The 15,909-nt window shown below is 37.6% G+C and overlaps 1 protein-coding gene across 3 annotated transcripts in view; it reads left to right on the forward strand.

The window, feature by feature from the left end:
- The window catches only part of Dram2 (DNA damage regulated autophagy modulator 2), a 24,804-nt gene that overhangs the window by 5,854 nt on the left and 3,041 nt on the right, over positions 1 to 15,909 (forward strand). Inside the window, exons 3-7 of one of the 3 annotated variants that reach the window (XM_055618123.1) lie at positions 3,511 to 3,655; positions 8,074 to 8,141; positions 9,643 to 9,782; positions 14,440 to 14,617; positions 15,385 to 15,467. In XM_055618123.1, the coding sequence (XP_055474098.1) occupies positions 3,525 to 3,655; positions 8,074 to 8,141; positions 9,643 to 9,782; positions 14,440 to 14,617; positions 15,385 to 15,467 (600 nt within the window). In that variant the 5' untranslated portion in view covers positions 3,511 to 3,524. Of the gene's footprint in view, positions 1 to 3,510; positions 3,656 to 8,069; positions 8,142 to 9,016; positions 9,216 to 9,642; positions 9,783 to 14,439; positions 14,618 to 15,384; positions 15,468 to 15,909 lie in introns of those variants that run through there. The other 2 variants (XM_055618124.1, XM_055618125.1) reach the window with 2 other exon arrangements.

Genomic DNA, 15,909 nt, shown 5'->3' on the forward strand with positions numbered 1-15,909 from the left:
AGAAAGAAAGAAAGAAAGAAAGAAAGAAAGAAAGAAAGAAAGAAAGAGAAGGAAGGAAGGAAGGAAGGAAGGAAGGAAGGAAGGAAGGAAGGAAGGAAGGAAGGAAGGAAGGAAGGAAAAAGAAACTGCTTGAAAAAAAATGTGTTTTAGAATATATGTAGTCACATTACAGGTTTCTAAGAGTTCAAACTCTAAGAAAAATCACATGTAAGATTTGACAAAAACAACAAGTAATAGAACTTGGTTCCTGCAGAATTGAGAGAAGAATTATTGTAAACAGGAATTGAGGGAGCATTTAAGAGATGACTAAAAACATTTTCCCCTAGGTGTGGTGGCATAAGCCCTTAATCTCAGCACTTAGGGAAGTAGAGACAGGCAGATCTCTGTGAGTTGAAGGCCAGCTTGACCTACAGAACAAGTCCTGGACAGCCAGAGCTTGTTACAAAGAGAAACCCTGTCTCAAAAACACAAAAAATAAAATAAAAAATAAAGAGAGAGAAGGGAAAAAAAGAAATGTACCCATCAGCATTATTCTCTCAGCAGCCCACTCTAGAGAAAGCACCTATAGGACATTGACAAGGAATTACCAAGGAGAATAAATACATAAAGAAATGAAAACGTTGATAGCATGTTAAGGACTGTTAGGAAAGCTTTGGGAAAACCCTAGAAGATTGCAACAATTTAGACAAAAAATTACTTAAGCATATACTGGTAACTTTTGAAACAAAGGAAAATATGCTTACTTAACAAAATAGATATTCTTGTGTTGTAACTTGTCATATGATTGAGGCAGATAAATTAAAAGTTGCTGCAATTTCATTTTTGAGAAAGTCAGCCTGAGACAAGGAAGTAAAAGTCTGTGAAGCATTATTCAAGTTCAAGGAACTTGATTTGGTATTTACAAAGTTGGTGGGAAATACTAGGAACAATTACTTTTAAAGTATTTATATTTTTGAAAATTAAATTTCAAAAAAATTAAGTAAATGAAACTGTAATTCATATTCTTGACCTGTTATGACTTGTATATAACTCTTTAGTCTGGCGTTTAGAAGAAGGTGGCATGTGGTATGAATTTAGGTGATTTTTTTTTTTCAATCCTTTGTGTAGGAACCAGAATATAATAGTGACTAAATCAACTGTTTCTTGTTCTCCTAAAACTGAAGGTTTAGTGAGGAAGGAAAACCAAACAAGATGTCACTGTTTAGTGTGATTGTGTCCTTGTTGGTGAAGTAGAGCTAGAGCTACACTTGGTGTATGTGTAGAGGTTGGAACTGAAGTGACGACTGGGTTGTTCAGAGCACTGGCTACGTTTTCATAGGACTTAGGTTCAATTCCCAGCACCCACATGGCAGCTTACAACCATCTGGCTGTAACTCCAGCTCTAAGGCCTCTGACACCCTCTTCTGGCCTCTCAAACACAAGTGGTACACAGACATCTACACAGGCAAAACACCCATATGCATAAAATAAAATAAAATAAAAACGTGTAGACAAGGTGTGAGGGTGATGATAGCCACAGGCAGGCATCACGCTGCTCTGTGGTATGCCTGCAAGTGCTGAGCCCACATTTCTGTTGTATTCTTCGGACATTTTGAGTTCATTGAGCACCTTGGGGCCCAGCTGGCTCGTTTGTGTGCCGTCCATGGCCATATTACTCACAGGCAGGTCCAGCAAGTAGTTCTTCTCTCTGGGTGGGGAAGTTAAGAGAGGTTTCTTGAATTAGCAGAGCAGCTATGTATCAGTCACGAGAACTCTGTTGTCATGCAAATATTCCTCTACTTCCCCTTTGCCATCTATAGTTTTTTGCAAGCTATCAACTTCCTAGTGTTCTTCAGGATGCTAAAGATGACGCAGTAGAAGTCCTTGTTTTTGGCAGTGACTAGCAGCATGCCTTACTTGCCCTCCTGTTCCTGACTGCATTGCTCTGAGTCATTGGTCTTGATGATGGAAGCCTGAACTGTGATCAGGGTTAACCCTGTGGTGGTCATATTACCATGGTCCTTTTTGAATTTTTAAGTCCTACATCCTTTGCTGTCTTCTCCCTACCATCCATAGTCACAAGTCAAATTCTGTGGACCCTGTCTTCTTAAGAATCTGATACAGCTTAGTTGCTGTACCGTCAGCAACTATACTAGACAGTTGTATACTGTCTAGTATACCTGAAGGCTGGGATTTGAGCCTCAGAATCCCATGGACCAGGTATCATGTGGCACACACATTTGGAACCCCAACAGTTAATGTGGCCATCCTGGAATGCCTGAGACCTTGTTTCCAAGAGAGGGAGAGAAACAGACACACACACTCACACACACACACACACACACACACATATATACAGGCAGGCAGGCTGAGACTGAGGTAGGAGAGCCACTGACCTCAGTATTTCAAGGTTTTGGAGTCAACTTGGCTGACAGAGGAAAAACAAACACACACACACACAAAAGAAAACCAATCTGCCACCAAAACATGGATGAGAAGGGTACAGTTTAGAGAGTCTGACCACTGAAACTATGGCCCTGCTGCAGAATATACCACAACCTAACAATCCCCATTTGCCCTCTGTTACTCAAAGACCTCCCTCTTCCCCACTTGTATATCTCCTGTGCTGGCATTGATGCTATGGATCACAGACATCCTCCACCACTTCTTTTGTTCATCTGATTTGTCTCTTGAATTTTGAAAGAAACTGCGTTACAGAGGCATGATTGATTAAGATAGGAAAGTTCCAGTCCTCTCATTGTGCCTCAGTGTTTCCTGCTAAGGATGGCTAGAGTCTACACTGCCTAGTCAACTCATCAGTGTACAAGACACTTGCCAGTCCTGAGAGTACAAAGGTTTTAGTAGGTTCCCCCATGCCTCCCCCCTCCCCCAGGAAACAGAACATCACATTTACTGATTTGACCAATTGTGGATTGAGAATATTAGGGAAAAATGCAGATATATTGGAAATATAAGGGTATTTTTATTATCTGGATAATATAAACAACTTTCTCATTGATGTACATTATTATAATATAGACATTACTTAAAATGTGTGTGTAGATTATATGAAATACTATGCGTTTTGTATGAAAGAATTGCACGTTTTTGTGTTTTGCTATCAGTGAGGTATGATGATGCAAAAAGGCATCTTTATACTTAATAGCATCATAAGTTCCAGTTAGAAAATTATTTTAATAATCTTCCCAAAGATGATAACATTTTTGGTAGAATAGTAGCAGTGAAGATGGAAATAGAAGGTAGACTCGAAAGAAATAATAGGAAAACAGGGTTGGTACTTCGTTATATGTGAAGTGATGAGATATAAAGCAAGTTTCTGGCCAATAGGTGATTCTCAGTTCTAATAAAGTGAAGAGGTGGTGCTGGGATGATGTGGGGAGGATGCTTGTAGGATGAGATTACAAGTGTGTGGATGCTTGCAAAGTGAGCAGAGAAAGTGCAAGTTTTGGGGAGTGGATGGCTAACATGGGCTGGCAAAACTTATCCATTATCTCATCTTTTCTGTTTCAGAAGACCTGTCTGAAATGTGGTGGTTTCAGCAGGGCCTCAGTTTCCTTCCGTCAGCCCTTGTAATTTGGACATTTGCTACCTTCACGTTCTCATATATCACTGCAGTAACACTCCACCATGTTGATCCTGCATTGCCTTTTATCAGGTCAGTGAAATGTATCTGTCACATGGAAGTAACCCCCACCTTCAGTACTGGGGATTGAACACAATCCAGGTAAGTGCTCTGCCGCCAAGCTACTTTCCCAGACCATGGAGAGTCTTTATGACTAATTTGTAGTTTGCATTGAACCTGGCATTTCAATTTTCATTTGAAAGTTCAAGTTTTTGTACTGCCATTTTAGTGTAGGGAACATAAAATAGAACTTGCGTTTGATTCTTCCCATGAAATACAGAAATAGGGGAACTGTGAGATGAGTCAGTTTAATAGATTCTAACTTCTTGGTGTCCTGAGCTTGCCTCAGAACCTGGAATTAGAATTGCTTTCCTCTTGAAATAAAAAAAAAAAAAAATGTTGCAAACAATAGTAATGTTAGGAAAACAGAGTAGTATTGGTAAATGTATTGATTCATTGTGTGACAAGGTAATGTTTTAAGTTTTCTTCATGTTAGGTAATCGAATCCTTACACCATCTGTGTGAGGTAGAGAAGTTCATCCTCAATTAAGACCAGAAGATCTGTAGTCATCTTTCTGTTACTGTAATATATATCTAAAATAACCAACTTATAAGGAGAAAAGGATTATTTGGTGCATCACTGTAGAGGTTTCAGACCATGATTAGTTGGTCCTATTGCTTTGAGCCTGGAATAAATAAAAAACATCATGGTAGTAGAATTACATAGGGAACAAAAGCACTTACCTCATGACCTGAAAGCAAAAGCAAGTTAGGAGGGGGCCAGAGCTTTGTGATTCCCAGTAAGTGCACACACCCAGTAATCTAAAGGCCTCGTTTAGGCCTAACATCTACCCATAGTGCTTCATTGTAGACTAAATCTGCAATACATTCAGTAACTGTATTGCAGAAGGGTAAGGTCCTGGAAAGGTTTGTGATTTGCTCAATGGTGTACAGCTCAGTTAGTTATGAACCAAGATTTGTGCCTGCTGTTTTACCCTAGGAACTGTGATCCTACTTTTCATAACCTGCTGGCTAGATACTCTTTTAAATTTTGAACCTACTAACAACTTAATTATGGATAATCAGACACATGTACTGTGTTTGAAACCACTTTAAAATTTTATTCTTAAGAATATTTAGCCTATAATGTATGAGTACCAAATGCATACTTGCTGCCCATGGAGGCCAGATAAGAACATCTAAGCTCCTGGTACTGGAATTGCAGAGGGTTGTTAAGTAGCCATGTGGATACTGAGAACTGAACCCAGGTCCTATGTAAGAGCAGCAAGTACTGTTAACTGCTGAGAGCCATCTTTCGAACTTCTTTTAAAATATAGAAGCAGTAGAAATTATTACAAATTTGTGATAAGATGAAACTACTTAAAACAGGAAGTCATTAGAGCTGACTCAGCCATTAAGAATGCTTGCTGTTGCAAAGAACCCACATTTGATTCCCAGTACCATCATAGACTGGTTCCCACCTACCTGTAACTCCAATTCCAGGGTATTTGATGCCTTCTCCTGATCCACATAGGCACACACACATAAACATAAATTAAAATTGAGCAAAAATTTTAAAACCAAATTGAAAGCGGGGACCTCTCTCTCTGCATGGTCCTTGGTTGGAGCATCAGTCTCTGCAGGACCCCCTGGGCTCAGAATTTTTAGCTTTGTTGTACTCCTGTCCCTCTATGCCCTTCCACCCTCTTCCATAGGACTCCCTGCGCCCTGCCCAAAGTTTGGCTGTGAGTCTCAGCATCTGCATTGATCCCTTGTTGGGTAGAGCCTTTCAGAAGACCCTCTTATAGTAGCTTTCCATCCTGTTTCCTCTTTTCCACCACTACTGCTGTCTATTCTATTTACCATTCTGAATGAGATTTAAGCATCCTTCCTAGGGTCCTACTTCGCTTTTAGCTTCTTTAGATCTGTAAATTTTATTATGGCTATCCTATATTATACAGCTAATACCCACTTACCAAGTGAATGCATACCATGTTTGTCTTTCTGTTTCTGGGTTACCTCACTCAGGGTGTTTTTTGTTTTTTTTTTTTTTTTTTCCTAGTCCTATCCATTTGCCTGAAAATTTCATGATTTCCTTGTTTTTAATAGTTGAGTAGTAGTCCATTGTGCAAATGTCCCACAGTTTATGCATCCATTCCTCCGTTGAGGAACATCTAGGTTGTTTCCAGCTTCTGGCTGTTACAAATAATGCTCCTATGAATCTAGTTGAGCAAATGTCCTTATTGAATGGTGGAGCATCTTTTGGGTATATACCCAGGAGTGGTATAGCTGGATCTTGAAATAGTGTTATTCCCAATTTTATAGGAAAATGAAGTTAAAAAGATAGATAACCTTTCTAACACAGAAAATGGCAGACTGTGGTAAACTAGATGGTTTAGTTGGGCAGCTTATTCACAATAACTAGGGAATGGAAGCAATCTAACTGTCCTTGAGGAATGGATAATAAAATGATAGTACAATTATACTACAGAATATTATTAAGCTATAAAGAAAAATGAAATTATAAAGTGTTCTGCTAAATGGATCAGTCTAGAAAAGATTATGTTGAGTTTGGTAACACATACCCAGAAATAAATGCTGCATGCTCTCTCTCATCTGCACACCTTACCTCCAAATAGTAAGGATGTTTGAAAAAAAGCCATGTGGAATCATACTATTTTATGTTTACCTGAATTTACGTATAATATATACAAATGTTTGTATATAACAATATGTAGTTTGAATGAAAATTTGCCATTTGGGGGTAATACAATTCTCCCTGCAACAGCCATAGGCTGCCTAGCATAAGCCCAAGTACTAGGCATGAGAAGCTTCTTTTGTCTTGTTGGTCAGGGGAGCCCACGCAATTCCCCAAAGAGTATAAACTACAGCTGTTGCTCTTGGTTGCCTCACAGAGTTTAAAGGTAGGTTCCTATTGGTGAGGACACATGTACATTAGACACAGGACTTAGAGAATTCAAACTGAATATGACCTAGAAGCCTCCTCCCTGAGGACTAGCTTTCATAGTATTACAATGAGCTATGCAAGCTGCTAAACAGAAGAGCAATCAATAGTCCCACCCAGTTGTGATGCCTACAAAGTACAACAATGAGCAATACAGCAAAGATATCTTGAAAGGTGCAATAGTGGCCCTTATAGCATGGCAATAACCAACAGTTGTATATTCTGTAATGCTTTACTTCAAGACTAACAACTTTGTCTTTTTTAATCTTTGTAGTAGTTTGAGGAAAAGTAAAGACAGTAATGCTCAGTGGATCTCTCCACTATCCATTATATACAGTTTTTATATATTACTTCATATTTTATTTCATCCTTGTATTGATCCATCAAAGCTGGGAATGAAGGAGTAGTTCCAGTTATTAAATGAAAAAGTTGAGACTTAAGGACAAAAGAAAATGTGCCCAAAGATTTATAGTTTCTATAGATTTGTTTTCTATCTGGGTCTATTAGTAGTCCGCAGTGCCCTGGAGAATAGGAATATAAATAGAGCCATTGCATTGCAGTGTGGCGAGTACTTTTGAGGAACCTGGCAGAGTCTTGTCAGTCACTGTCTCCTAGAAGAGTGATCGAAGGTTAAAAGTAAGAAGATGCTCAAAATGGGTCCTGAATGTGAAGTCTATGAGTGTGGAAGTTTTGTCAGATTTGTTTTACTTTTTCCTTCTTTTCCAGAAATGGTAACTGTGGTGGTTTGAATAAAAATGGTCCCCATGGGCTCACAGGGAGTGGCACTATTAAGAGGTGTGGCCTTGTTGGAGTGAGTATAGCTTTCTTGGAGGAAGTGTGTCACTGGTGTGGGCTTTCAGGTTTTGGAAGCTCAAGCCAGGCCCTGTGTCACTCTCTTCTCCTATTGCTTGTCAATCCAGATGTAGAACTTTTGGCTCCTTCCATTGATGAAAATGAACCAAAACCTCTGAACTTTAAGGCAGCCCCAGCATTTTTCTTTCTAAGAATTGCCATGGTCATGCTATCTCTTCACAGTAATAGAAACTGTAAAACAATAACTAATGAATGGTGTTGTTTGATAAGTATTTTTAATGATCAATTGATGAATAGATGTTAATTGAAGTACACGCAGTCAACAACAAGTACAAAGAGAAGAGCAATGAAAGGGCCAGTGCTGCTTACAGAATATTCTGGTGAGGCTGATACAGTGATTAACTTTGGGTAAATACACAACATACTTTTAACATATCAAGGATAATTTTTTTTTTAGTTGGTTTTTGTTTTTTTTTTTCTGCTGTGTTGAAATAGAAAGATCTGAAATGACAGAAAATGGGTAGGCAAATATTTTTAAACTCAAATTATGTTCTCTTTATAAATATATGAGTTGAGTTCAAGGGCTTTTCAAGGATGAAGAGTCTTAAGATAGCTTCTATTATAGTAGGATATGTAGTGTAAGAACCCTACATACTTTCTCTTTGTATTTCAGTGACACTGGGACAATACCTCCAGAAAGATGCCTTTTTGGAGTAATGCTAAATATTGCTGCAGTTTTAGGTAAGTAATAGAAGCGAGAGTGGTTTTAGCACACAAAATGAATAAATTGCTATCTTTCTTTAAACATTGTATCACCACTAATTTTCTAGTTACTTGAGAACATGTTTTTACTAAAATACAGATTATAATTTATATTCCTGAACAAACGAAAAGAAGGAAAACTCTCAGTTATATTGCTACCTTTGAAGAGCGAATGGGGAGAGAAAAGTTCAGTTAGAAATACCAAATTATAGAAATAAATTTTGAAGAAATACTTATATGGTTATAAATGAATTTATCTAAACAAAGATTACAGTCACACCTAAACATTCCTTGGGGCCGTAGGTAAATTTGTTACACAACCAGTACAACATCATTAGATGAAGGTAAAACTGACTACAACCACAATTTTTTCGTGAAAAGCAGTTTAAAAGTTTAAGAGTAGAAATGGCATTTATGTTTTCATTTTTGGCTAATATTCTAATGCTGCGGAACTCACTGTATGGTATTATACTCAAGCTCTTTTTTTGTGAAACTGATTTTTATTAATTTAATAAAATGTTATCATTAAATATGGTCATTTAATATAATTTTATCTATCAATTCAATATTATTATTTCCTTGCCTGAAAAGAGAAATTAGGATGCTAAGATGGCTCCAGAAGGAACAATACTTGCTTACTAAGCCTGACAACCTTGAGTTTTATATCCAGAAACCACATGGGGGAAGAAGAGTAACAGCTTTCAAAGGCTGAGTAGTGACTTACACACATACACACACACACACACACACATACACACAGAGACAGACACACACACAAATAAATATAGATGTAAAAGAATATTGAAAAACTAAAAATTAGGAAAATAAATGTGTTTTCTATCTACATTCTTCAGAAACGTCTACAAAGCATGTATCTGTCATGTTTATTATACTTCTGAGTTGTCTGGCAATAACTCTGCAGTAGACAGTTTGATTTGGCCCTCTCTTGAAACATGAGTATGTAAAGCTGGCTGTTTTCTTGTGTAATTGACTGCTGTGTCTGCTTGAGCCTACCTGTGGTCACCTAAAATAAAACAATACAAGAATGAGGAGGTAACTTTTTCGTTTGTTTTGTCTGTGTACTCCCCATCCAGATTCTACTGTTGACTTTGATGTTGATCCTATAAATACTGTGGGTTTAATGTAAAAAAAAAATATTATGAGAGTCTTTTTCAAATGACATCAAACTTATTTTCTAAGTTTTATACCAAGTAGATGTAGACATGAGGCCCAGGGAAAGCAAATGGCTTAAATGGCTAACTCAGACACACAGAGATTCAAGTAGTTCCATGGCACGACTGTAAAAATTCTTTTAGCTCTACAGGTTTATGTTGTTTTGTTTTGATTTTCATTCTCTTTTCAAGTTAATGTTACAAGGACAGTCTGTGTCTGGATAGCACTGACCTTTGTGAACTCTTCACGGCACTTTATTCCCATGGTTACTCATTACTTTGTTGTTTTTCACATTCTCTCTTCCCAGGTATTGCTACCATGTATGTTCGTTACAAGCAAGTTCATGCACTGAATCCTGATGATACCCTTATCATCAAACTAAACAAGGCCGGCCTTGTGCTTGGGATACTGAGTTGTTTAGGACTTTCTCTTGTGGCAAATTTCCAGGTTTGCTTTTTAACCCAGTGTGGATATTTTCCTGAGTGTGTGGGTGTAGTAAAATGGAAAGCTGAAGTCACATGCTGCTCCTGTCTTTTCCCTAACAGAACTTAGCTGTGTCATTTGACACTTCTAGAAACAGCTGCTGTCACTATTAGGAAAATTCATATTTGGTTATCCAAACAGACATACATTATTAGAACTGTTTCTCAGAGTGCTCAGGACACTTACTACAGACTTCACTGTGCTTTGTCCTCAGGATCAGGCAAAACTGATAAACATAATAAGTGACACATTGCAGATCTACACTTTATTTATTTTGTTTCAAATAATGTTTAGGGAATAGATATAGATTCTTTGCTGTAGTTTTCCCTTGAGCAATTTAACAGTATCTCATCACCTATATGGTGAAAATTAATCCCAAGTATGTACCCAACCCAGCAAATTGCTTTTGGAGTCCCTGACAGCTTGTGTTGGCTGCCTTCCTTTCTTATTCTCAATTGCTGTATTTGTGTTTTGTTTTCTGCATTCATTCACTTTTACACACCAGCTCCCTTGGCTCTGTCATCTTGAATCTGAGCGTTTTATCCCTCTCTGACTCTATCTCTGTCTGTCAGTCTCTCTCTCTCTCTCTCACTCACACACACATACACACACATATGATTATACCTCGTCCTTCACCTTTGGACATCTTGAATGTTCTGACTTTTACTCATGGCTTCCTTGCTGGCCCCTTTATCCACAGATGCTACCACCTCCAATATCCACTTCCTTTCTTCCTAATGAGAGTTCACCACTTAAAGTTGTGAATGCTATCATTTCCCTTTTATCATTTATAATGTGCATGTTTGGAGGAGAGTTAGCACTGTTTTGAATATAGTGATGACTTACTGTTTTTTTCTCTTAAATAATTCCTGAATTCTTTTGCTTACTATTCTTATTTCTCCTTCCTTTCCTACCAATTCTTTTGAAGGAATTTTTCATTTGTATTTACTCTTACTTTCCTTTAGTCTCCATTAAAAAAAAATGGTCCTCTGTTGTCTTGCTTAAACCTCCACAAAATTTACAGTAAAAGAAAAATAATTTAGCCAGGTGGTGGTGGTGCATGTCTTTAATCCAGTGCTTCGGAAACAGAAGCAGGTGGATCTCTGTGAGTTCGAGGACAGCCAGGGTACGCAGGGAAAACCCTGTCTCCAAAACAGAAGAAAAAATAATTTGATAAACTCAGATATTTAAACTGATCAAAGTCCTCTGTAATTTGGTTCTCTAGCTTCATTTTGTAACTGTTCTTAATGTTGCTACTGTTATATAGTGCTAGCCCATTTAGTTGTTGTTCCTTAAAGCAAGTTTATTTAACTTTTTCACATAACTACTTGAGTATGCTACAAGCCTCGAGCCTAAATAGATCTAGACCTCAGTAAAGACCACACTATCCTAGGAAATCTTTTGCTGGGTCCTACTACAGTGTATTCTGAGTTTTTTCTTTTTGTATCTTTAGAGCCTTAGAAAGCTGATACCTCATACTTCTTATTGGGGTTTCATTTTTTAAAAAAAATCAATGCTTGTTTACATTTGTATTTATTTATTTTTGTTACACTTCTCATTAATTTTAAGTGAAGTAGTTTGCTCAGCACTGTAGCTCTAGCACCTAGTGTACAACTAAGTGCATATAAGCTCTCATTAATTATTTAGGAACTTTTTGAGAGACACTAAGGTACTAAAATGGTTGGGAATAAAGTCTCTTATTAGTAGTATTATATGGTTTCATGTATTCAAGGGAAAACCCAATAATTATAAGAATGTGGTATTTGAAAATATAATTTAATGAATATTGAAGACCTTTGTGCAATGCATATGTAACATTCAACAGAATGAATAATGGGAGGTATTATTCATTTTGGGTCCTCATAAAGGTTCCTCAGTGTCCACTTAGAAGACTGTTTCCCTTCTGGAGATTTATCCTTCAGGAGATTTGGTATGGATTACTAAGTAGGAAGATATGATTTACCTTTCTAGGGTTCTCATTTGAAACTATCATGAAATGGATAGTTGCAAAAAGAAACTTAACCCCTCAAAGCTGGAGTGTCAGTGGGGCTGGCTCTCATCCATGCTCTCGATAGTGCTGGCTGATCCAGAGCATTTGTGTCTCATCATACGGTCTTCAGGAATCTTAAGTTCTTTTCCTCTGTTTCCTAGTTTCTAAAATTATGAAACTAGATATAAAAAGCTGCAGGTTTTTTAAAAAATACCTAGTTTCTGGACTTGCTTTGTAGAGCAGGCTGGCCTAGAACTCACAGAGATCTACCTGTCTCTGTATTCCTGAGTGCTGGGATTACAGGTGTGGGCCACTGTGCCAAGCTTAGTAACTTTTTTAATTGAAATACTTGTCTTATAATACAATACATTCTGATCACAATTTCCCCTCTCTCATCTTTTCTCCTGCCAGATCCTCCCCGTTTTTCCGCCCATTCAATTATTTAACTCCATACCTTCTTTCTCTCTTTAGAAAACAAACAGACCAAAAGACACACACACACAAGTAAAAAAAACAAATGCATATGCACACACGCCCACACACAAACACATATTAAACCCAATTAAGCACAAAACCCATTTATACACAAAATTGAGAACCATAATATGTAAGCAAGAGAACAGTAAGTATAAAAATGCCCAAAATAGAGCATCACAAGACAAAAACATCTTCAGAAATACCATTGAGTTTGCTCATCTGCTGAGCATGGGATGTCCTTAAGTGTGCTTTGTATACCCAGCTGACTCCATTGGAGACAATAAAGTTTTTTTCTTTGTGAGCATTTGTTAATTTGAAATAGCTTTTTGGTTAGAGATGGGAGTTCATGTCCACTTCTCTCATGTTAGAACCTCATCTATACATGTTGTCGGTCTCTGAGTACATGTGTCTCAGTTCTACTGTGTCTGTGAGGCACTATTTCCTTGCTGTCTTAATCCCCTCTGGCTCTTACACTCTTTCTGTCTTGTCTTCTACATAGCTCCCTGAACCCTAAGGGAAGGGGTTTGATGAAGGCATCCCATTTAGGACTTAGTATTACAAGGTTTCTGACTCTGCATATTTTCCAGTTGTGGAAGTCATTTTATTGCTATGTCCCTTTAGTGGAACACTAGTATTTGGTTTTCCCCTAGGTCTATGAGCTCTCTAATCTCAGGTTTTTGGCTATCCCGGGCAGTGTCAGACAGGGTTCCAACTCATAATCAACTAGTGGATGGTTACTGCTACAGCCTTTGTACCACTATTGAACCAGCGTATCTTGCAGGCAGATCACTATTGGGGAATGAAGAGTTTGCAGCTGGGTTGGTCTTTACCTTTCTGGTGAGGTAACATTCAGAGTACACCTTCAATACCATGAACGCTAGTCAGTAGGGGAAAAGGCCCTAGTTAGGTAACAGCATGGCTTCTCAATGTGTAGGTATTGTTTTCAGCAATGGGGCCTTACCATCAGTTTGCAGAGAGCAACCAATAACTTTGACAATACCCTGAGTTATTTGGAGGTTCTCATAGGCCCCTTTTGGCCAACAACTCATTTAGATGTAACCTGTTCCTGACACTGGAAGTTTTATTTGATGGCAAGAGATTATCTTCTTGGGGCTTTGGTGATTTTTTTTTTTTTTCAGATAGAATATCCAAGCCTTTGAGCAACTAGCCCTCTGTCTCTCTTCCTCCTTCTTTCTTTCTTTCGCTCTCTCTTTCTGAGAAGAGAAACTGGTGCCTTTGAAGAGTCAGATCCACAATTTCTGTACTCTGAGAATCACCTGTAGGAATTAACTGAGAGACAGCAAATCAACTGGGTTTGTAGATTGTACATCTGATGTGAAATGAGAAAACTGAACCTCCCCTTTCTTTGTTCTCTTAGTCATTATGCTCCCTCTGTGCCAAGCATTAGATGTGCCTTTTCTACCAAAGGCAATATAAACACCATCAAGTAAAGCAAAACAAAACAGTGGTTCGAGCAATCTTTGATTTAAAACACTGGGTGTAGAAATTTGAGACTGTTGGGTTGTCACTTTTAAACAGATGGAATGTATAATGATAGAAATTAAATGTAATAAGGGGAATATTGTAACATAATAATCTCTGTGGAATGAACAATACAAACTAATAATGATCCCTGTGGCATAATCAGTAATAAACTAGTGCCATAAGGGCATTAAATTATATTTAAATTTAAATTCTCTTCTCCTGATATCCCTAGTTCTCTGTTCTTTAACCAACTTGCTCTGTTTTTTATTAGTATTACCATTATTTACCTTTATTATCTAGGTCCTCATTTCTGAGGTTTATTTATTTTTGTTTACCTTTGCTAGACTATAAACTCTGAATGCTGAGTGTCTATCTCATTCATTTACATATTAATGGCTTTAAAAGGTACCTGGCATCTAATAAAACCAAGTAAAAATGTTAAATAAGTAAAACAAAATTCACGGATATGTGTTACCATTTTCATTGTTGGCAAATGAAGTCATCTGGTTTCACTATAATCTTCCAGTTTTGTGGAAGTGATTTGTGTTATCTGCAGAGCTTCTCCAAGCAGCAGATGCCCTATTGAATTATCTGGCTTGTGCTTTGAAATGATGTATTGTCAATGTGTTCTTAGTTTCTCTCACTGACTGACTTTTTTCTGCTTCGCAGAAATCAACACTACTTGTTGCACATATATGTGGCGCTGTCCTTGCCTTTGGTATGGGATCATTATACATGTTTGTTCAGACCATCCTTTCTTACCAAATGCAGCCCAAAATTCACAGCAAACAGGTCTTCTGGGTCCGACTGCTGTTGGTTATCTGGTGTGGAGTAAGTGCACTTAGCAGTATCCTTTGATTTTCTATTCAGAGAGAATAAAATAATGAAACAAATGGAGGCAATGTAAGTACCATGTTTAAATTTTTAACTTTTTAGATTACTTTATGTATATAGGTATCTACCTGCATGTATCTAAGTGCACCATGTGTATACCTAGTGGCCACTGGTACCAGAAGAGGGTATCAGATACCATGGAATTGAACTTATGTATGGCTGTGAGTTGCCATGTGTGTGCTGGGATCCAAATCTTGGGCCTCTGCAGGAGCAACATGTGCTCTTAACTGCTGAGGCATTGCTGCAGCTCCCCCAACCCTTTCAAGAACGTTATACATTAGACTAAAGAACTACATCTAGACTAAAGAACGTTGTACATTTGTGCATGAAATTCAGACTGACATTAAGTACTTGAGCCAGGAACAAAAATAATATTTGGCATAGTCATACTTTAAAGAAGACAAGGAAGAAGTATTATGCTCACTACAAAAATTTATTCACTGGAAATTTATGGTAGAGCTGCTAGTTTTGAGCAAAGAGGAAAGGGCATACTGTAAACCATTTCCTATTTACTGTGGATAGATCTTTAGTTTTAGTACTGACATGTGACATTAATTCTTTAAAGAAATAGAATTGGACCATATTAACAAAAGCTAGTCTTTAAAGTGATTATACACACACAAACACGCACACACATATGTATATATAATATTTTTTTTATGATTTACAACTGTAAAAATTCAGTTCTCCGAGAGTCTTCCTTGACTTACTTTTTTACAGTGCTCACTTGCTCATCAATTTTGTACAGTAGCGATTTGGGTGTTGATGTAGTACAGAAACTACACTGGAACCCCAAGGACAAAGTAAGAGCTTAAAGTCTATAAAATGTATACACGTGTGCACACACACATGCATGAGTGTGTGTGTGTGTCTAAGTGCATGATTGTTTTTAAAGATTTATTTTCATTTTAAAATGTCTTCCCTTGTGTGTCTCTGTATGTCATGTATATATGAATGCCTGCCAGAAAAGTGCATCGAATCCCAGCAAGGGAACTGGGAACTAAACTTGGTTCATGGAAAAAGCAGCAAGCACTCTTAATCATTGAGCCTTTTCTCCCATCCCTATATAATTAATATTGTAAGTTAGTATATAAGCTCTAAAAATAATCTTTGTAAAAGTCTGTAATAAGTATTCTTGAACTTTTCCTAGGGTCATTTTGTAAAATTTATTCAGATACATATACACACATGCATAGTGTGTGTGTGTGTGTGTGTGTGTGTGTGTGTGTGTGTGTGTGTGTGTGT

This window comes from Psammomys obesus, unplaced genomic scaffold (genome assembly GCF_907164565.1).
Source record: "Psammomys obesus unplaced genomic scaffold, mPsaObe1.curated_primary_1811, whole genome shotgun sequence".
Taxonomy (NCBI): Eukaryota; Metazoa; Chordata; class Mammalia; order Rodentia; family Muridae; genus Psammomys; species Psammomys obesus.